The 23,111-nt window shown below is 34.4% G+C and overlaps 1 protein-coding gene across 2 annotated transcripts in view; it reads left to right on the top strand.

The window, feature by feature from the left end:
- Nucleotides 1-23,111, top strand: part of LOC121408157 (neurofibromin-like) — an 83,492-nt gene that overhangs the window by 34,315 nt on the left and 26,066 nt on the right. Inside the window, exons 14-33 of one of the 2 annotated variants that reach the window (XM_041599504.1) lie at nt 536-719; nt 1,328-1,514; nt 1,973-2,046; nt 2,815-2,976; nt 3,637-3,710; nt 5,131-5,226; nt 5,499-5,556; nt 11,460-11,573; nt 12,078-12,223; nt 13,190-13,271; nt 13,964-14,097; nt 14,419-14,535; nt 15,727-15,908; nt 16,582-16,793; nt 17,280-17,363; nt 19,812-20,089; nt 20,916-21,040; nt 21,691-21,862; nt 22,351-22,494; nt 22,805-22,903. In XM_041599504.1, the coding sequence (XP_041455438.1) occupies nt 536-719; nt 1,328-1,514; nt 1,973-2,046; nt 2,815-2,976; nt 3,637-3,710; nt 5,131-5,226; nt 5,499-5,556; nt 11,460-11,573; nt 12,078-12,223; nt 13,190-13,271; nt 13,964-14,097; nt 14,419-14,535; nt 15,727-15,908; nt 16,582-16,793; nt 17,280-17,363; nt 19,812-20,089; nt 20,916-21,040; nt 21,691-21,862; nt 22,351-22,494; nt 22,805-22,903 (2,724 nt within the window). Of the gene's footprint in view, nt 1-535; nt 720-1,327; nt 1,515-1,972; nt 2,047-2,814; nt 2,977-3,636; nt 3,711-5,130; nt 5,227-5,498; nt 5,557-11,459; nt 11,574-12,077; nt 12,224-13,189; nt 13,272-13,963; nt 14,098-14,418; nt 14,536-15,726; nt 15,909-16,581; nt 16,794-17,279; nt 17,370-19,811; nt 20,090-20,915; nt 21,041-21,690; nt 21,863-22,350; nt 22,495-22,804; nt 22,904-23,111 lie in introns of both variants that reach the window. The other variant, XM_041599503.1, reaches the window with a different exon arrangement.

Genomic DNA, 23,111 nt, shown 5'->3' with positions numbered 1-23,111 from the left:
AAAGGTATCCTCAGAATAACTCAAACCTGATAATGTATGGGCTTGATGCATTGAAGAACTTGTACAAATCCACAAGGGGATTCCCCCACTTTTTCTTCTCTCTGTCAAGAAAAGTTCTTTCTGCCCTCTGATTCTGGTGGAGAATGGTGTCATCAAACTACAGTGCAAACTATGTATAAAAACTGCTCAGGGGAGACAAGAAAAGCAGTCTTAAGTTTTATTCCTTTGATACAAGTTCAATGAGAATGCAATTCAAGGGAAACCAAACTCGCCATCTTATAGACAAGTGATCTTATATAGGTTGTTACTCAAGCTGTTTAGAATGTTTCATTGTACAAGAATAACCTGGGGAATATTTCATGAGCAGTTTTGCCAGTTGTTTTCACCTACTGATTTGCTTTCTTCCAATCAAATGCAAGGATTGAAGTAGCTTTTAACAATAGTCAGTGACTAGTTGTTTCATGAAACACTCCCCAGCTCTGTAACCCTTCTAATGATCCTTTGGACCAATTTTCTTTGTTTTATGTTTGTGCAGCTCTCAGGTGTTGTTCTCAGTGGCTCAGAAGCTTCTTACCCAGCAGATTGTTAACACCACAGAGGTACTCAAATGGCTCAGTGAGGTCCTTTCCCTCCGAAACCGATTCCTCAACAAATACAAGGACCATGCAACAGTAGATAGCAACATTCCAAGAACAAGGGAGGCTCAGAACAAGTTAGAGGTAAGTTCGCCCCAAACAGAATAGTGATGCATCTTTTGTTTATGCAGCAGTTACTGTATGGACAATGTATCTAGGCAGTTTACAGAAGTCACCTTGAGATCATTCAATGTAGTCTTGGCTGGACAACTGCACATTGTGCACTTAATGGGGAGTAGTCTAGTCAGTTTCCCACACCGCTGACCAAACTATTCTGACTTTGACATATTGTTGAATACTCCTTTTCCTGGGATGACAAAGGCAAAGTAGTTCTGAGGGTGTCATCGTACCCGAGTTGGATCTGGGAAAAATCATGGTGACGAGATTGGCATGTGTTAGTTGTGATATTGCCTATTTGCTCTATAGACTTGGTGATGGTGCACTAAATTTGCAAAGCAACAGTGATTGATTTCAATAACCGGGAAATGTTTACATAGCTTAACCACTATTAAAAGCAACATCAAGTATAGATGTAATCATGACTATTTATATACACATTTTCAAAGGCTTGTAATAGCGCAGTTGAAGTTTGATATAGTTTAGAACTCCGCTTGCAACACAAATTGTACATTTCTGGCGTAACTATGCTAAGTTGTAGTAACTTATGAGTTTTTGTTTTGTTTTGTTGATAGTGTGTATTCATCATGAACCTATGGAGCTGTGACCAAGAAGCTATGTCCACTGCCCTCTCCTGCCTGGGTCAGCTCTGTGAGGAAGCTGAGATATGCTGCGGCACCGACGACTATGCCCTCACTCAGGTGGTGCCCAACTATGGTGTCTACACAGAGCTAGCCCGCCTCCCGCAAATAGGACCACAGGGTAAGGTTGTTTGTAGCAGTAGGGATATGATGATGCTGGTTGTGGCTAGGATGAGAGGGGAAGTGATAGGAAAGAAGATGTTGGTTCCATGGTTATGGTGATGATGATGATGATGGCAGTAATGATAATGAAGATGATGATGGTCATCATTGGCAAAACTTTCAAATAATGTCGGGCAAAATGACCAAAAAGGTGCAATTTTAAACACATGCAAATCAATAATTCGAAAAAGGGCGCCCCGGAGCGCACCATCATCATCATCATCACCACCATGATGATGATGATGATGATGATGATGACGACAATGATGGTGGTGATGATGGTGGTGGTGATAAAGATGATGATAATGAGGATAAGATGATGATGACTATGGGGACGATGATGATGAATTATGGTTATATTTATATTTCAAATCATGCTAATGTGCACTTTTTTATGCCATCTCTTGTCTTTTGTAGAAAAAGTAGCTAAGCGGAAAAGAATATTTGCATCTTTGAGAAAGATTGAATATGTCACCGATGGCAACAGTCAGGTTAGTTCAAATTTGATATACATTTCGAACTGATGTACACCATTATTGATTTGTTTCTTCATATTTCAGATATGAATGTGTATATGAGTTCAAATTTGATGAAAGCTTTATTCTGTTGACCTCTGAGGTACATTTATCATACCAGTACAAACGAAATTATGTTGCAAAAAATGTGAGTAATTTAAGGCTCATTCAGATATGATAACTGTAAAGTTACACGTTTCAGTGTTCTGGTAGATATGTGAGACAAATTGCACCATGTACGCCAATTAATGTGTATCATATGTTTCAAATTCTAGAAAGGTTCCAAAACTGGAAAAACTGTGACTGTATTGATTATGGTGTCATGACACATTATGATGTCATGATTTCATTGTATCATAACTAATTTTAAATGATTGCAGTTGTTTGTCTTTGCAACTTGGGTCATATGATTTTGTTTCTTGCCCCTATATTTCTAGACACCTCGTATTTTTTTACTTTGTATGCAAACAAAAAAATGCTGAGCTTCTTTCCACCATGTCTGAATAAGCCGTGCATGAACAAGCTTTGGTTGACTTTTATATGAAATTTAAAAAAAAAAAGAAGTGTAGGAGGTCTAAAAAATATCATTTGCAGTCAGTCCTGATTATAAGTTGCAAATTTGTAGTTGATAAATCAGTTTTGATGAGAGCAAATCAGGTTCCTTTCTGTTTAAGAATTGATTTGCAATCAATGGCAAGTCTTGTTCAACTCCCTCTAAGATGAATTACTTTCCATTCTTGATAGGCATGGGATGAGACATACACTCTTTGGGAGAACTCAACACGATCATTAGGATTGTACAAAGGGAAAGGAGAGGACAGTGCCTCACTGGATAGTAAAGGGAACATGCGGCGGACTGGAAAGGCATCACACAGTGTACTACAGCCCAGAGAACAAGAGTTTGAAGTAAGCACTCCATAGGTTATGTACCATCTTCACTATTTTTCTCTCACTAAATTGAAAAGAGTTTCTTTGTTCCTTTGGCATTGCAAATTTAAGTATCATTGTTAACAGTTATCTTAGTAACTTTCTGTTTCATTTTGACCAGAAAAAGGGTCCCAGAAAAATTGTCTATGATATTATTTTTCTATCATATTTAAAAGTTTGTCTTTGCATATGACAATTATTGTTTAAAAAGTCTATCAGTAAAATTGTGTTTCCCTCCATTGGAAGGTTATTCATTAAACACTGAGAGTTAAGAGATTTCATTTGAAAGCAACAACTTACATATTGTTCTTTTTCTGTATTGTTTTTAGTGTAATCTTCAACTTTGCTTTGAGTTTTAGAGTGTTCAATGCTGTATAGATAGGCAATCCATTGCCACAAGAATTTCCATTTTGCAATAATGGGGGAAAAAATGTAATATTTGATAGTTTGTTTCTACTGTAATTTACGATCTGAAATGGATTATTAATTCTTCGTTATCATCTTTTTTAATCCATTTGAAGTTAAGGGCAATTTGATATCTTTCAAATTTTTCTTTAAGAAATCAATTTACATAAGCATTTATTTACTGTATGTAAAGTTGATGGGGATGTTGAATTCTTGATATTTTTTTTGAAATAGGAATGGAAGAACATGACTGGTTTCTTATGTGCATCAGGTGGTATGTGCCTCAAGTCTAGAAACAGGAGACCTAGGTAATTCACTGCTAACTTTCCAGTTTCAAACCCAAGTCTAAAGCATTCTTGTCCTTTAGCAAACACATACATGGATTTCAGGCAATTCCATAAAATGATCAACCTTTTTGTACATCAGATCCCCATTTTTCTCAAGTACATGTACGACGTACATGTACATAATTTATGGTATTGCCCATCTTTCTCACAAGTCTTCTTATAATGATAATAGTTATACTTGCTTATGTAGCCCTTAAAACTTACTTTAAGCACTCTACAATAGTGCAGCATAATTACCCTGACTTTGTCGGAGCAGCTGTTGCTCATATTTCGTTTCAAGCTCAAAGGGTGTGCTCCAGGCTGAAAATGATGTTTGGAAAATATAGAGTAGATTTTGACAAGGGAATCACTAAAATCAGCAAAACCAAATGAAAAATAACAAGGTTATTGAAGTCTAAACGTTTAGCATTATTTTGGTGCAATAATTTCATACATGTATTTATGCAACAAGTGAGGTAATATAATGTTACATTTTTCCTTTCTATTTATTTTTTTGATATCTTATTTCACTTTTTATACATCTATATGTATGAAAATATCTCCCTTGTTGCAAAATAGATTACAGCAAAGATTACCTTCAGCATTAAAGGTCAAGTCCACCCCAGGAAAATGCTGACTTTAGTAAATAGAGAAAAATGAAACTAGCATAGTGCTGAAATTTTCATCAAAATCGGATGTAAAATAAGAAAGTTATGACATATTAAAGTTTTGCTTATTTTTCACATAACAGTGATATGCACAACTAGGTGAGTCAGTCGATGATGTCCATCACTCACTATTTCTTTTTTTTTTTTTTTGAATTATACAATATTTCATTTTTTATAGATTTGGCAATAAGGACCAACTTAACTGAACCATATAGTATCAAACAATGCTAATTCCACATGTTCAGGGAGGAATTAATTGTTGTATCACTTGACAATGAGGAGAAAATTAGAATATGTCACATTTCATACAATAAAATAAAAACAAATAGTGAGTGGATGATGTCATAGTCTCCTGATTTGCATACCAGCCAGGATGTGCATATAACTGTTTTGTGAAACTAAGCGAAACTTTAAAATGTCATAACTTTCTTATTTTACATCCGATTTCGATAAAATTTTCAGTGTTATGCTTGTTTGATTTTTCTCTTTTTATTCAAATCAACTTTTTGTTAGGGTGGACTTGTCCTTTAAATCAGTCTTCAGTCATATCAAGACAGTTCAACGCACTAAAATATGGGTCAGTGATTAAATTTCCCAATGACTCAAAAGTCAACTAATTCATTGGGCTAACAATAGTTCAAATTTGATTAAGTAAAATCAGAGTGCAGAAATTTCCAAAACTTTTCCTAATATCTTATTAACAGAATCATTTTCATGAATGTATATTATTTTAGATTTGATTCACCATGTGAAGCTGGTCCAAGACACATAGGAGCTCCAGTCCTTGCTTCATCTCCAGTCACCGAGGAACCTACAGATCAACTCAAAAAGTGAGTATAATATCTTTCTCCACACCCTGTTTTCATTATATATTCAATTTCATACAAAATCTTCAGTTTCCCATTTATTGGAAGTAAGATATGTGTAGTAAAGTGATGATGTGAAGAAAAAAACAAAAAATCTTTTTTTTTCACTAAAAACGTATCTACCATGAAAGATTAGTTTTGAATTTTGATTTGAGATGGTCTTAACATGTATATAGTTTTGCCAGAATTTCTTTGATTTCATAGTTCTTGCCTGTTTCATTTTCTCTCCCCTTCAGTTTCATGGCCAGTCTATTGAGATTACTTGTGTGCAATAATGAGAAACATGGTGCTAAGGTAAGCACTTTCGAACACCTCTCTCTGTATTTCTTGGGTTTTACGGATGTATTATGAATCAGGTGTTATTGTATCAGGGATCAACCTTTAATATCACCATCTAAAAGAATGAAAGAGCAGTGAATATGGGCCATTCCGGTTAAGGAGAGAAAACGGCAAGGTCAAAATCAAGCCCCTCCCCAAAAAATATATATCAACTTAGGAAATTTGTAGTGAGTGAATTATTATTCACTAGTCCTGTAGAGATAGCAGTAATAACTTCAAGACGCAATTTTTTTTCATTGTTGAGAATTTTACGATTTAAGTATGAATTTCTCCAAAAAATGTACTGAAAATTTGGACAAACAAAATATATACTTAAACAAACTAGAATAAAACAAAAATAAAGACAAATGTGATGGAGTTGGATTACCATAAAGAAGTCCGATGTGTATGTTTGTTGATAATTCCAAATAAATTGTTGACATGTTTTACGTTTCAGAAATATTGCCGTTTGAAAAACTAGTATTGAGACGTTACAGTGTCCGTCCCCTGATATTAGATTCATTAATCTCTTATCATATCGAGCCTTTAAATGATCTTGTCATTCTTAACCTTATCATATTATACACTCATGTGGACTCTTTCAATCCCATATGGTATGATCAGATATTCCATGCACGAGAGATATGAAAATGTACTTTAAAAAATCTGATATTTTTGTCCGTCCACTTCGTAACGTCCCAACTTTCAAGTTTTTACCAAACACACGATATGAGATTCATCTCAAAAGTTCTTGAGCACGTGCGCCGGTCAACTCTCTTCATACATATACAAAGTTTTCCATATGTGTTTCCAGTCACGTAGTCCCAGGGTGAAAAAAAGCATGTCCGTCCTCTCAATCTGTTTGCCGTAACGTCTAAACTTTTGTGCTTTGTCTTGGGTGATTGTTGTGTTTTGGTGTTGATTTATCGTATTTTGTCGCGGTGTGGTTATTGATTAGTGATATTTTTCCGTCCTACCATCATTTCTAAACGTATTTGTAAAGATATCCAATGATTTTCTTTCTTTATTAGAATATAAATTGCATTTACTTGAATATATGTTTTCAAAATACGACGACCTAAATATTGATGATTATTACAAATATTAAGGTTAAATCTACGTAATTCTACAAATGACCGGGAATGTAGTAATCAAGAGATGTAGTCTTGTTGGGAGTTACATTCTGAACACACAAATAAAAGAAATTATATATAGGTAAGGAGATAATCCGGAAAATTTTTCAGATATTATGACGACGTTACTCATTTAATGTGGACATGATTTGAGGGTGTCCACCGTCGCGTCTCAATCTAAAACAGTTTACTTACATGCATAATCGGTACTTTTATTGAATTCTGATCTACAATCATATCTAGTTGGCAAGATTATCAAATTCTTATCCTTCATAATGCTGCAAAATAAAGCAAGAAATTTTCTTACCTTTTTTGCCATGCTTCACCTTCGCTAGGATGTTATTCTGAATCACAAAGACATGTCCAATATTTTATCCAATAACGTCCAAATTGTAAAAACGGCACATCGTACATTATCTACTCTTTTATGGATATAAAGTTGTATTTCAATAATAAATCTTACGACTGCCCATACCTTCCGAGATACTTAAAAATGTTTTATCAATTTTTCATGTATAAAAATGATGTAAAAGGCATTAGAACGAACTCGACGTTATGATTTTCATGAGGACAATGTAGAATTAAATGTCTGCAATATCGTCCTCGTAACAATGATATATTTTACCGTATTTAGTTTTATATATATTTAAAAAACATATCAAAATCTTCTAATCGTTCTCAGAAAAAAAGTTTAAATCACAATCAGGCTTTACGTTTATAAAGTGATCACTGTACATGATGTTTATGGCTGCTCTCTTAACTTTAGACGTTATGATTTTAAAAGACAATGTCTTCCGTAACGTCGCACGACTTTTTACACCATAATTTGTTGGTGGTGATTCTTTAGGTTTAGGTGGTTGTTTTATTCACATGAATTCATGAAATAGTGCTCTTACAAGCAAATTTGATGTTCTGTTTTAGATTAAAAAAGTATCAAAAGATACAAAAACTAAAAATTAGACGTTACGACATTGACAAAACTATATCGCATATATAATGTTAAAAATGCTTGAAATTGTCTTTATTTTCATTTTCTTTTTACCTCGCAATAAACTAGTATTCAAGAGTTGAAAAAAAAGAAAAATAATAATTTAGGCATGCAGTAGTAGCAAGCGATGCACGATGAGACAAGTGTCCTTTTATGACGTTATTTATTCTTCTTAATATTCCACAATGTCTCATAATAACAAATCCAGGATTTTTGGAAAGTGGCGGCTAACTTTTTTGACATCGAGGGCTGCGAAACGGGAAGTGGGGGGGGGGGGGGGGGGGGGTCGACCATGCAAAAAATCACAATTTGATTTTTTTTCTGATGGGATAAAGCCATCCCAGCCCTCCCCCCGTTCTGGGACCCATGGTATCAGCAGCGGTTTGGATTTAGGTGCCCAAATTATGTCAATTTCAAGAAATGCTTTTTACGATCATTCGTTTTTCAATTTTTTTTATGAACATTCATTAGAATTTAGGGCCTATATTTCCTTTTAAAAATATTCATAAGTTTCCTCCCCAATATACCCGATATTAAAATTCTGCAAATCGAAAAAAGGTGTTTTTTGTGTGGCCAATGTTGTAATTCGAATTGTGACAGAATTCCATTTTCTTCTCTTTTGACAATAAAATTATAATGTTGCTGTAATCAAATGCATTTTATTTTTTTTATTTTGGATTTGGAAACAAATGTATTGAATAATCACATTTTAATGGTTCGCTACCTAAAAAGATATTTTATACGGTTTCATTTGTTGCTGAATGTCCCATACGGCAGATCCGGATATGAGAAGGGGTTCAAACTAATGACTTCCCAACTAACAAAATTGATATATTTTGATGTTCTAAAAACTATTCAAGTTGGCTTTTTTGACGTTTAGTGAAAACATTTTATGGGCGTCAAAATGTGGTAAGTTTTAGACGGTTTAAACACCTTTTTTAAACGTTAGAATACCCCCCCCAAAAAAAAAAAAACCTTTATAAACCTTTCGGAAGTTCGATGAGATGATGATGATTGATGGTGATGATGATAATTACAATGAAGGTAACAATGTCGCACAATGAAGATCAGATTAATGGTCGTAATGACAAGAATGATGTGAAATCATTTTAACAAGCTTTCTGCCTTTTTATTGCATCCCCGATTTTCTATCAATTATCTTTCAATTTGTATAAATAATTATGTGCCAACAAATAATATCACTTTTGTTTTAATTTATTAAAATTTTGTCAGATGATTATTTTATCACCCAGTACTTTTAATGAATTTGAAATAAATGCTGAATTTATATTGACAAATCATTGTAGCATGAATAATGCATTACGCAATAAAAAAAGATGGTTCATTGAGGGCAGAAATTCTGTCAAAGGATGCATAAACGATACAAGACTCAAAATTATTTTTTTTAAAAAGACACATCACGCGAGAATTTGTACCTATTATTATTTTCTTCTCCATAATTTCATTCAAGGATTTCATCATGAAATCGTTATTTAAAAAAAAGACACATCACGCGAGACATTTTTTCCTTTTATTATTTTCTTTTCCATAATCTCCTCACAGAATATGTCTAAAATATAACACAACAACAATCAATCAAAACGTTCACAACCTAATAATAATAAAAAAAATTCTTATCAAGCGCTTTTTCAAAGGTTGAAAAGTACATATAAATCAGACATTAAAAATAAATTGATTAGATGTAACTACGTTATTTTGATATTGTTCCAATTTTCAATCAAATTTATTTGTTTATTCTATACATTATATTTCATTACTAAGTTTTAGTTCTTTCATTCAAGTTTATCTATTTCAATTTTATGATTATCAATTCTGCCCGAGACTCCCCGTAATGTTACCGTGTCATTAATTTGCGTTCAAACAGTCACATCGTTTGTAAAGCCGAGAAAATTTCCTTTTCTTTTATTTGAAAATTTGTTCCTTCATTAGCACCGTAACGTCTCAACAGTGGACACGCGAATTGTCTTCACAACTGCGAAGAATTGGTGCACAAAACTCGATGTTTCAGTCTTTTATTTACTAGTATTTCATCAAAGATCAGAGATGTTTGTCATTTAAAGGCATTTTCAAGTCATATTTTGAAATTATGCAATTGATTTCAATATCGCTTAGAGTAACGTCCCAACAGACCGGCGTATCGAAGATTGCGCTTGCGACTGAGCTTGGCAGCGCAAACTAGTGCTTCAGTCACCTCCAAGTTTTTTCTATGATCGACTTTATGCATAAAAACAACGGAAATCATCCTTATTTATTCATTTTTATGCATGTCCACTCGGGAAGAGTAACGTCTCAACATTTTTAGAAATCAGGTGATATTGTGAAATTGACATGCCAGCTTATCTTTTCCATATCTGAACCAGTTTACCAATGTGTTAGCCCATCTAAAACACATGAAAAATCAAGCCTAGCGAGTACTTTATTTTTCGACCCCTTTGTCCAAGTCTTAACCGGAATGGCCCATATAAAGAATGTTGCTCTTTGGCCTGCTACTGCACCTCTCTCTTTCTTTCTCTCTCTCCATCATAATTTGTTTGTTTTTGTCTTTTGATTCCTCTGTCTGTCTATTTCTCGTTCTCCACCACTGATTAATATTTTCTCACTTATCATTCCTGTATCTCTCACTTTATTCCCTTTTGTCTTATGTCTTAACCCTATCTTGGCCCTCAACGAATCGCGTGATATTTTTGCTGTGCAAATTTTTTTACTGCGCCGCTCGCCGACTTTTTACTTTCAAGTCTTGCGCAACTTTTGAGACAAATTTTGCCTCACCCGGGTACGTGGTTCTGCAATACGCAACATGATGTAAGTGCATGTCAGACCAAAAATTGCTCAAAAACGTGGTTTTGTGTACAAAGCAATGCAAATTGTGTTTTCAACCAAAATTCATAAATGTATGATTATTTTTAGTTTTTGCTGGTCTAAATGTATTTATTTTATGCTTTTTATGATCTTAGAAGAGTCCCCAACAAATTTCATTGAAAAAAAATGAAAAAAAGTTTAAAAAACAAAGAAATACGTAAGAAATTGCAAAAAACAATATAATACATAAGAAAATTATTTGATATTGCAATTTTTTTAATGTGCACTTGCTAAGAACACCACAAAGAGTTTCTATACCAAAAATTAGTACATTTGGAGTTTTATTTAGGGAGTTACTGGATAAAATATGATTTCACATACGAATTACGCATGAATTAGCATAATCACGTAATGGCGATTCGCATGAAATAAATTACTATACAATCTTGTAGATTATGTCCCAGGCAACCTGCGTTCCAATTTTCGGCGCAATCGCTTGGTCGACGGCCATATGAACTCCCAAAATACCCCGGCCTAGATAGGGTTAACCCTAAACTGGCCAGGGGGGTTGAATCAACCCCCCTCAACATTTTCTGTGATCATTCCGCCGCACAAAATTTTTTGACCACGCCACTCATAGAGTTTATACTTCTAAGCATTGCGCATCTTTTGAGACCAAATTTACGACGCTCTGGTACGCGGTTCCGAAATTACGCAACATTTCATTGGTGCATGTCAGACAAAAAATTGTTCCAAAACGTCATTTTGTGTACAAAGTCAATAAATTAGCATAATTAATTCATATAAAATAAAATCTCATTATTTTGGAAAATTTTACCATACATCCTTGTAGATTACATCGCACACTGCCAGCCCGGCCTAGTTAGGGTTAAAATACGAACAATTACGCCATTTCTTCATCATGTTTTTTCTAACAGGCTAGAGACTGTGTGAAAGAGATGATAGGAGAGGAGCTTGATCCAGCACTCTATCCACAACTCTTCCAACAAATCAAGGAATATGTTGATAAATTCTTTGACAGTAATGGACAGGTACTGCCAAGTTTCATTATGGGGGAGGGGGAGGGGAGGTGTTATTGAATGAGTGTTGGGGGATGGATGCCAGGGGTTGGTTAAGAGAAAAGTCATGAAATGATGCGCAAGCATTTCACAACGTTGATCAAATTCTTTGACAGCATGACAGGTAATATCAAGTTTCATTATGGGGGGGGAAAAAGGGTTAGGGAGTGTTTAAGAGAAAAGTCATGAAATGATGCACAACCTTTTCACAATGCCCCCCTCCCCAACTATTCTGGTAGAAGAAAATGAATTTACCTGCAAGACTCTTATGACACAATACTGGGCACTTTGTTGAAGATGCTCTTGTGGTAAATTCATGCTTTTGTGCCTTTGGAGATTATATAGTAAGGTAAATGGTTCTTTTAATGCTTGCTAATTATTAAAGTTTATATGCAATAGTCTATTATGACAAATATATTTGCAGTAGTAATTTTCTGTAAAAAAAATGTTTTTTGTTCTCTTTTCTTTGATTAACAGGTTGAAACAACAGAGGCCAATACCTTGTTCATCAAGCATGTCATCCAGGTGCTACGTCAGGTCCTTGGGAATGGTAGCGAGGAAGAAGAGGTAGCAGAACATCTAGGCATCGTCAGTATAGAGGGCCTTATACTCTCTATAACAAGGTATTCATGATCGTGGTGATGGTGCTGATGATAGTCGTGATAATGATGATTAAAAAAATCAACTGTTATTTTATGATAAGAAATACAAGTATACAATGAAATCTTTGTTATAAGTAATAAAATGGGAAAATGCAAAAGAGAGATTCTATCACAAAAATTGTCAAGCAATATTGTATGACAAGTGTTTTGTGATGGTCCATTTTCATCAAACACAAGAATGGGTTTACTTTAATTGGTAGTCCATCCCCCTGCCCTGTTTAATATGTACCCCTATCAACTGATATAATGCATCCAGTGTTGAGAAAAACTCATTGAGATTGATCAGGGGGGTGTGTCCACTAAGGTTAAGTATGACTTGAGAGTAGCACTTAAATGCTGATGCATACATGATATGCAGCACGCAATCTTAAGAAGTTCCTGCCATCAACACCCAGTCTTATGGTTCCCGATCTTTTTGTTCAGCATCCCCTCAACTTTGGAACAACCTACCTCAGAGCATGAAACGAGCAGACTCAACTGACAAATACAAATCTATATTAAAAAAATCACCTTTTCGTTTAATAGATTGTCCTTATCATATGCAGCTTCATCTGTCTACTTTTTACTGTCAACATGTATAATTCAATTTTAGCTGAAATTTCTTGTCTTCTTATTTTTTTTCCTTAAGCGCTTAGAGACATTCTTTGTGTTAAGCGCTATATAAATGATGTTAATTATTATTATTACGCAGTAGTGCACATTCTCTAGGCATGATCTGTCCAATGTGGTCATGCCATTCATAATGCATGCTACTATGCATTTAAGTGCGACTCTAAGTCATTCTTGAATCTTTGTGAAACATCCCTTGGCCTTAATCAATTCAACTAAGTAAATACTTTAAGAAAAGTAGAGAAACAAGTATTGTAATGAATGTGTTAAAGCTTCATGGCATATTATTTTTGTTTGTAATTGCTATCTTCATATCAGGTATGTAAGGAGACTAGATCCCAGCACAGCCAATGAGAATGTTGTGAAGATCAAAGTTCAACTGTGCAAGCTTTTATCCATGGTGAGTACATGAAGCAATCAACATCTTCTGTGTGATCACCTTTCCAAATGGACAATTGCCAAAGACACCTCCCCCAGTCTGTTTGGGAGTTGTTCTCCGTTGAATTATCTTAGAATCTCCCCCCCCCCAAAAAAAAAAAAAAAAAAAAGATAGAAGTGATAGTGAAGATGAATTAATGATAAACATTAATAGATAAATCAATGGCAAAAATATACCAATGAATTAAAAATGATGAATATAAAATCTAATATTAACAATAAATGTACAAGAGTATAAAAACTAATGAAAATGTAGAATATTTATTGCAACACATGTAAATATATTAATTAAATTATGAAAAACATAAAATTCTTAAGTTAGAGGTAGGTAAGTACCAAAAAAGAAAGGGATCTTGTGAATAGCTAACCTATCATAACAAAAAGATAAAACGTACAAACATCTATTAGCGTGAATTGTAAATTTAGTAGTCTCACAACAGACAAAAATACATGTACCCGGGACAAGCCATAACATGTGTACGCCTGACCATGGGACCTTATGGAAATGTCATAAAATGGACTAAAAATTAAGAGAAGTTGGTTTTCAACATACCAAAAGATTATTTCATGAAATTGTCCAGTAGCAAAAGCAAATAGCATAAAAGTGATTCTGGTTGATGAAAATATTTGCTATTTCTTTGTATTTCACTTTAGATGATGATGAGGAGAGATTGTCTATCATTCAGGCAAGAGATCCGTTTCAGGAACAAGCTAGTAGACTATCTCTCAGATTGGATCCTCGGATTCTCAAATGATGGTGCCACTGATGAAATCAAGTCTCTTACAAGGTATGTCATTTTTAAATTAATATCGGACCAGGGCCTAGTCTCACAAAGGAGAGTGATTGATTCTATCAATTTCAACTACTAGAAGCCGGTGCACAACTGATTACCACATTTACATTGCATTTATGTCATATATCATACTCCAGTTCTTATGGCAAGCATGACCAGGCAACAGTTGAATATGACAAAATTAATTAATTTCTGTTCAAATCTTAAGAATCTTAATTTGATTGTTCGAGAATTTCTATTCTGGGTAACCTTACTCTGTTCTTCAACCATTCAGTACCTGCTTTAAATAAAAGTGAAATGTTTTGATAATTACAGAGAGTTGGATGAAGCAAGTATGGAAGCCATGGCCTCTCTGCTGGTAGCACTCCCTCTACAGCCAGAAGAAGGAGATGCCGGTGATATTATGGAAGCCAAATCAAAACTATTTCTGAAGTAAGTTTACATGTCTTGTTGATATTAATTCCATTCCGATAATGCAACTGTTAGATGAAGGGAAATACCTTTTGATTTAGACCAGTCTGTTGATGATGTAATGATTTTATTATTATCCAAAAGATGCTGTATAGGCTCATCTGATTGGTGCCACAAAAGAGGTAGCAACAAGGTTTAAAAGGGGGGGGGGACAAATACCTAATGTGATGTTATTTTTACCAATCAGAATTGATTATTGAAATGCAATTATTTAAAAACCCAAAAGCTACAGATAATTTGATTTTATATCACTGCCAACCTACACTACAATGGGGGCCAATTATGTCTAAAAATGTTCTCTCTGAACTCGGTGTTTTTACATATTGTTAGAATCACTTGATTAATAAAGTTTTTGTGTACAAGAACACTAGTGTATATATACAGCGGACCAAGAGTGTTCGCTTTGTTCACATCCATAGCCATCCAATATAATCATTATTATCTATCCCACCCTCCAAAAAAGAGGAAAAACTTTGATCGAGCTAGTCATGTCACTTACCACAAGCAATTAATATGGCCTCACTTCATAAGATCAAATTTGATCATAGAAGTGATCAAATATTTGCATAAATTGTATTTTTCGTGCATTCACACCTGTGCATCAGACCATTCAATATTGGCTCAATCTGCAGCTTCATTTCTTTGGAACAATCTCCCCGTACAAATTCGCAATGCCAACAGTGTTGATACATTTAAAGTTATGCTTAAAACTCATCTTTTTAAATCTTGAATTGATCATATCATATGTTTATTGGCCCATTTGATGGTATTTCTTTATTCATGATTTTGTGAGAAAGTTGTAAATTGTAATATTAGTTTTGGTACATTTTGTTGTGCAAAGTATTTCTATTTCTATTTCCTTTATACTTCATTTTCCTCTCTCTTAACCGCTTAGAGGCGATTTTGTGGTATATAAAATTGTTATTATTTATTAATGAACAGCAAGTTTTGTACAGTGGCTTATGGGATATCCATCGGATTCCGATCCTTTGTTCAATATGCTCTGGTATTGATCAATTGATGCAGTCCAAAATGCATTTTTGATGCATCACTAAAACAATCTTTATAGGTGATAATTCGCTGTATTACATGAATTCATCTCAATCTCTAAGAGTCTTCTTTAACAGAAGTCTTTTCTTCCCTCCTTGCCAGATATTTTACATTATTTATGAAGCTCTTGAATGATGTCATGGATAGAGAGGAGGAGAAGAGCGTTGAATCAACGAGGTCTCTTCCCGAGACTAATAATCAGTCTTCACTCAGGAAATGTACTATACAAGCAATGTCAAACCTACTCAGTGCAAACATAGACAGTGGTCTTAGACATTCCATAGGTAAATTCAATCTATCTATAGTTTTCACATCCATTAATATTGTAGATGTAATTCATTCATAACAAATTAGATGTGTCCATTGATGTCAAACCTACTCAGTGCAAACATAGATAGTGGTCTTTGAAATTCCATAGGTTAACACAATATTCACTTTTTGCAAACATACATACATGTGCCATGTAGTATTGATTCATTTTTATCACTTAAATTTTGTCAGATAATTTCTTTGAATTCATGTCAGGTTAAGATATTGCCATTTTGTTGTCTATCACTGTTTTTTTCTTGTTCTGATATGCTATGAATATAATTTTATATTATTTATGTATTCAATGTTCAATGATGCCTACTCGTCTCAGCTGTGATTAAGAGCTTTAAAATCCAAAATCTCTATCTTATACTGGTTTCTTCTTCTCTGTGGTAATCCATGACTATGTGTATATCCATGTATTAAAAAATCAATATAATATCATTTTGTTATTACTAACATTGTAATGAATTTGTGAAAATATTTTAAATCTGTTATTTAGAGAAATTTAGCAATGCCTAGCTGATGCCAGCATCTGCATTTTTCACTTTAAATGATAGCACGCCAAACACAATGTTTTGTAAGACTTTTTCAGACTGATTTTGCTATCCCATTCTCAATGCTGTACTTTTGTGCCTTTTTTTCTAGAACTGGGTTATCACCCTGATGTCCAGACGAGAGCAGCCTTCATCGAGGTCCTCACTAAAATCCTTCAACAAGGAACAGAATTTGATACCCTGGCAGAGACGGTCCTTGCTGACCGGTTTGAGAGGCTGGTTGGTCTTATGACCATGCTCGGTGATAAGGGGGAACTCCCAATCGCCATGGCCCTCGCTAATGTCATTGCTTCATCACAGATGGTAAAGTTACATACTCCACAAGTGTTAGGAGTTGACTTCAGAGAGTGATCAAATTGAAAGTTAATTGTCAAGATTAATGAATGTGTTCTTTTTCTGTACAACTGTAGATGAATTGAAACATTTTTAGTCATCTAACTTATTCACTTTTGAGCGTGAATTGGGAAGTATTTATTATTCAATGAGAAATAATTATGAAAGATTTATATTAAATATTGACTTGCCTTGAGAGGGAAATTGAAATGTGCCTGTTACATAATTGTAGAGAGTTGATTGACAAGGGCAATGGGATTCTTTAAGGGCAGCATTTTCAATGTTCCCGGATAGTAGAACAATGTGTTACAGTTTGCATTAAATGGATATGATTGTTTTATCTGTAGGATGAATAAACCACAGGGTGTTCGTTTGTCCGTTTAGTATCCACTGTTGAAGAGACTTCATATATGTTTAATAACACTTGTTAAATAGATATGATTGTTCTATTTGTAGGATGAACTAGCCAGGGTTTATGTGACTCTGTTTGATGCTAAACACTTGCTCTACCAACTGCTGTGGAATATGTTCTCAAAAGAGGTAAAGGTATATACTAGATGTTAAGTGGAACTCAGGTTGAGTATTATGTGTTCAATGTGCATGGATGTTGTGAAACAAAAAGTTCCCTGGAGGTGAATGGGGATCCATATAGTTGAGGGGCAGGGTATACACAAAAGTGGGAGGGGCCTAAGATGAGACTTTTGGGCATCTGGTGGGGCACAAGAATAACCCAAAGACTTTTGGAGAAAAAAGGAAAAGATTCCTTTTTTGGGGGTACTCAAAACTGATTCACAATGTACAAATACAGGTTAAAAAGGGAACAGGTTCTGAAGATTCTTGTAGTGGTTAATAAGTCTTGTGACATCTTAATGCCACTGAAACCTGGAATATCTTCTATTTGGCAAATTCATCTTTGACCTTTTCCAAAACCTACCAAACAAATATATATAAAAAAATCATATTATAATTATAGATTGATGTCTTCATTGAAACCTATAAGTTTTCCTAACATGTTTAGCAATTTCTGTCATCTCTGACTGGGTTGTGGCATATTAATGTCATTGAAATCTGGAATTTCTAGTTTTCTTTCATCTCTGACATCACTCAAATCTACAAGTATCACAAAACCTATAAAATAACCATAGATTGGACAGCAACTGTTTTCTCTGGGTACCTATGGGGATACAGGGAATTTGTTTTTGTATTTTGAAGTGACAGTAGTATGTGTGCGTGTGTATGTGTGCATTGTTTAGATTTTAAAACAGAATTAGTGGGAGAGATAAGGCATACATAAATAGAGATGAAACCTACATTATAGGTTTAACTCAACAATGACTTTATTTTAAAGAAAAATGAAATCAAATTATTCAAACAGTTCCAAAATTTTATGAAATAATACTGTGCAAGACATTGGAAATTTTGAAGCTTCTAAACATTTTATGTGTCAAACCAGAGTGATATTAGGTGTCTTATCAGATTTGAAGGCTATGGGTAGATTGCATGAAAATGTGAATAGTTGTTAAGTGTTTGCTTTTGAGAGGAATTATCAAGGAGTAGAATAAAATTTTCATTTTAAGAAATAGGTTCCAATTTTCCTCAACATTTTAAATACAGTATCAAGTAACATATATATTTTTTTCATATTGTTATTTATATTAGGGTATAGACTTAAAATTATTAAAGGACTGAAATTATTAAAGGGCTAATACTTTGATATAAAAAAGTAGGTTTAGAGGTTAAAATTATTTAGGCAAAATAATAAACTTTAGCATGTATCTCTCTTTTGTTTTGCTAAGATCACCTTACCTGTGATTTCTTGTTTGAATCCCAGCTCTTAAACTAAAAAATGAAGTCACTAACTATTTCATATCAAAGGTAAAGCTGTCTATTTGGATTAAGCATTATACCATCCAATGTTTTTCTACTATCTTTAACTTTTTAATTGTTTGAAAATAAATTGCTGCCCAAGTAACTGATGTAAACTGTCATGTGCAGGCTTGCAATTATGAAAATAAGATGCATAACAAACTGAAACATGTATCATTTAACATACCATTCCTTCTAGGTTATCGACGTAAAATAAAACAAGGCCAGTGTTAGTTCGTGCCCTCCTTGATAATTCCTCCAATCAGTCTATACTGTGTGTCCCATAAAAATGAAACCGAGATTTATAGATGATTTATCATGCCTTAATCGCAAATTCAATAGACAAATGACCCATCATTGTAAAGCTTAGGGTCACCTCTTTCATTTGAAATAACTGAGATTATTCCTTATTCATGCATGAGTGAGCAAAAACAATTTGAAGAAAGGAAACCACAAAGTCACTTGGTTGGCAGTATCTTAGTTTTAAAAAAAAAATCACATTTTTTAAAAGTTCAATATCTGCTCTTTAGTTTGATACCTCAATTACAGAAAACGGTCAAGAAATAAAGTGAAATAAGGCTTAAATTCCAATAATTTCATAAATTTAAGAGGTTTTAGAGGATATCTTTTAGACTTACTCGACACTCCGTTTTGTTGATGATCAGCCATGCAGAAAGTATTTTGTTAACTGTGCGATAGCTTCGGTGGGAAACCGGTGAAAATATGTTTGATTCATGGAATTATGGAAATACAAGCATACTTTGAAGAAACATGACTTTGTTATTTCTTGACCGTTTTCTGCAAATTAGCTATCAAATTAAAGAGCAGGAGTTCAAATTTTTAGGTATGTGATTTTCTGTTTGAAATTTTGATACCCCCCACCAAATGACTTTTTGCTATCCTTTCTTCAAATTGTTTTTACTCACTAATGCATGAATGGAAAAAATTGTTTTATACCAGCTGAAAGAAGACAATTTGAACTTAACAATGGTAGGTCATTTGTCTATTGTATTTGTGATTGAGTTATGATAAATCATTGCTAAACCTCGGTTTCGTTTTTTGTGGGATGCACTGTATATTTCTGAGCACTCCAATTGATACATAACTCGCCTACATCTGCAGGTGGAGCTGGCGGACTGCATGCAGACCTTATTCCGAGGCAACAGCCTGGCGTCCAAGATCATGGCTGCCTGCTTCAAGATGTACGGTCAGAACTACCTCAAGCTCCTCCTCCAGCCGCTGGTGCAGGAGATGATGACGGGTCCGACGAGTCATATCCGCTATGAGGTGGATACTGCTCGCATGGAAGCGCATGAAGAGGACAACCTTCCAGAGTACCAGTCTAACCTTATGCAGCTGGCCAAGAAGTTCTTCATTGCCATTGTCAATTCAGTCGATCAGTAAGTGATGTTCTTGAAGGGGTGGAGACTGTTTCTCCAAGAATTGAATTTGATCTCAGATCGCTCTTAATTATATAGCTCCATGCCATTTAATATGCATCTGGATATAGATCAGATACTATGAAGTCATCACAGAATTATGTGTTGAATATGATGTGTGTATTTACAACTAAGAATAATTTCAAGTTGCAGTTAGCTCTTTTGGGAGACAGTTCCTGGTTTGCAAACTCATATTTTGATTATCTGTAATTGTCTAGTGAAGATAATGCCATCAACAGAAATTATTTTGGAAACCTTTCATGGATTGGCTCTTTCTTATTGCTGCCATCAACATGGTTAACGTTGAACCTAATCATGATGTGGGTTTATGATGAATAGAGAAATGTTTTTAATAGTAGATAATGTGAATAGGTGTGTATAAATATTTGTCATTATCAAAAGTAAAACTAATGAGGCTCTATTTTTCAGCAACATGTACTTTGTAGATGGATTGATTTGAAGAAGAAAAGTATATTTTGTTCTTGCTAGGGGTAAAACTTTCATTACAGCTCCAAGAGTATACAATTTCTGTAGTTCTTTAAGATATCATACACCTGGAGTGAGTTATTACGTGTATGTTGTAAATCTTGAATTAATAAAATACAATGAAGTTGTAGTTGCTCTGACTAAAGATATTTGATATGTTTGCGATGTAACATTAATGATCATTGAAAAAGTGGATTTAGTTGCCTATGGAATCAGGCATATCAGATATGAAAACTACTAATTACAGTATTTTGTGGTGTAATTGACTATTAAATGATTATGCAATCTTGTTTTCATGTAGGTTTCCGCCCCAGCTACGTAGTGTGTGCCATTGCTTGAAGGAGGTTGTAGCCCAGAGGTTTCCAATGAATACATTAGGAGCTGTGGGGAGTGCAATATTCCTCAGGTTTATCAATCCTGCCATTGGTAAGTTTAACCCAAGTGTAAATTTCATGTTGCTATGTTGGAAAAATTCTAAAGAAAACAATAGGAGATTTTTATCACAGCTAATCATATCCTCTTATTGTTATGAAAGCTTATTTAAAAGTAAGGTTCTGATTGGTCAGATTCAAGCTTGTAAAGAATTGGTCACAGTGAACAATGTTCAGCTTTGAAAGCAGAACATGCTTTTTATTCTTATATTTGATTTAGTTGTGGGACTTATACTATCCACTCTACATATGACCTATTTGTGACCTATATGCGACTTATGAGTGACTTTATGTGATTTATGCTTTATCTGTATGTGACTAATGTTTTCCTTATTTCTGACTTATACTGCACATTGTTAGTGTGTTGTTGAAACATTCTATCTGAAACTAAGAATTTTTAGGACAGCCCGGAAAACACTCATGGCATAAGTGAAAAACTTCCTTTGCCTAGAAAAGTTCTCTTTAAAGAATTTGGTGGCTGTTCAGGAGCAATGTGAATTTGCAACCATTGTCATATTTCTGAAATACATTTTTTCTCTAAGTAATCCTTACAGTATTTTAATAAGATATGAGGTTTAAACAGCCCACTGACAATATGTGATTTATATTTGACTTACATGTACATGTACACTTCTTTCCATACAGTATCACCCTATGAGCATGGGATTGTGAACATGAAGCCATCGTTGAAGGTGCAGAGAGGTCTTAAGTTGGTCTCTAAGATTATGCAGAATGTTGCCAACCAGGTGCAATTCAAAGAACAGCATATGATGCACTTCAATAAGTTTCTCAGTGAGAATGCCGTCCGAGCCATGAGGTAAACTCCAGTTTGTTTTGTGTACGCCTCTTCCAAACTGAGCAGATTTCATCTGAATTTTGCCACACACTGGGGATCTTGTAGCAGGCAAATAAGGTCTGATACTTACTCTGCTGCAATTCTGAAGTGGAGTAACTAAGAGTTGAAAACATACGTAACAACCAGTATTAATTATAATGTTACAGGCTAGTAAATTCAAGCAAGAAAATGTAGAAATCCTGTTCGGTACTATTTCCAAAGCTCTACTTGATTGATTAAAGGTTTTAAACATAATATCATGTAAAAGTTTTGATTTGCAGATCGAAATAAGGAACTGTAGGCCGTCTTTGGTGATACTGCATTTCTGATGTATTTCTTTATTTTAGTGGTCCACCAATGGTAATGAAAAATCCAGAGCAATCTCCAGTCAAACAAAAAACCGTTGATACTCTGCTCTGCCACAAAGATTTAGTTATTTGCAATTATTTGTTCTTTTATTCTTTCCATAGATTCTTCCAGGACATTGCTTCAGACTGCCATACCATTGAGAGTGTCAGCAGTACTTCCTACATCTCTGATGCCAATGTTCTTGCCCTTCATAGATTATTATGGAATCATCAAGAGAAGATGGGTGCTTTTCTGTCAAGTAGCAGGTAAGCTCAAATATTTACATTCCTACATTGCCCTATGGTCAAAGTATAATTTTCACTTTTTGCATTTCCCATGACATTTTTAATATTGGGCATAAAAGAAATAAATAAACACAGAAACCAATTAGGAAAATTAAAAAAAAGTGGACAGTCAAATATAATAAAATGGAATTTATATTCAACAAGTAGGTAAGTACATTACTAGCTTTTGTTATTGTGAATAGTGCAATTTTTTCTTCAATGAAGTCATATGAAAATCAGTGATGGTTGTGAGCAGCGATCTCATTCCTGTTTGATTTTTTTTTAAATACAGAGATCATCGAGCCGTCGGACGCAGACCGTTTGATAAGATGATCACTCTCCTAGCTTACATTGGCCCTCCAGAACATTCCAGATTGGTCCTTGATTCACAGTAAGTCATGGGGCAAATATTACCTGGAAATGATATATGTATTGTGATAGCATCCCATTAATTTTAAGGATCATGCAGTCATGGAAGTAAGTGGAATTGAAGATACATGTAGGGGAGAGCTGGAATTTCTTCAAAAGCTTGTTGACTCCCTCCCCCCCCCCTTTCTTTGTATTGAATGTTATATAATTTTGGAGGGCCCATGATTTAA

The sequence above is a fragment of the Lytechinus variegatus genome, chromosome 2 (genome assembly GCF_018143015.1).
Source record: "Lytechinus variegatus isolate NC3 chromosome 2, Lvar_3.0, whole genome shotgun sequence".
NCBI classification, from domain to species: Eukaryota; Metazoa; Echinodermata; class Echinoidea; order Temnopleuroida; family Toxopneustidae; genus Lytechinus; species Lytechinus variegatus.
Note: the sequence above shows the minus strand (reverse complement) of the source record. Positions and strands in the feature narration are given on the sequence as shown.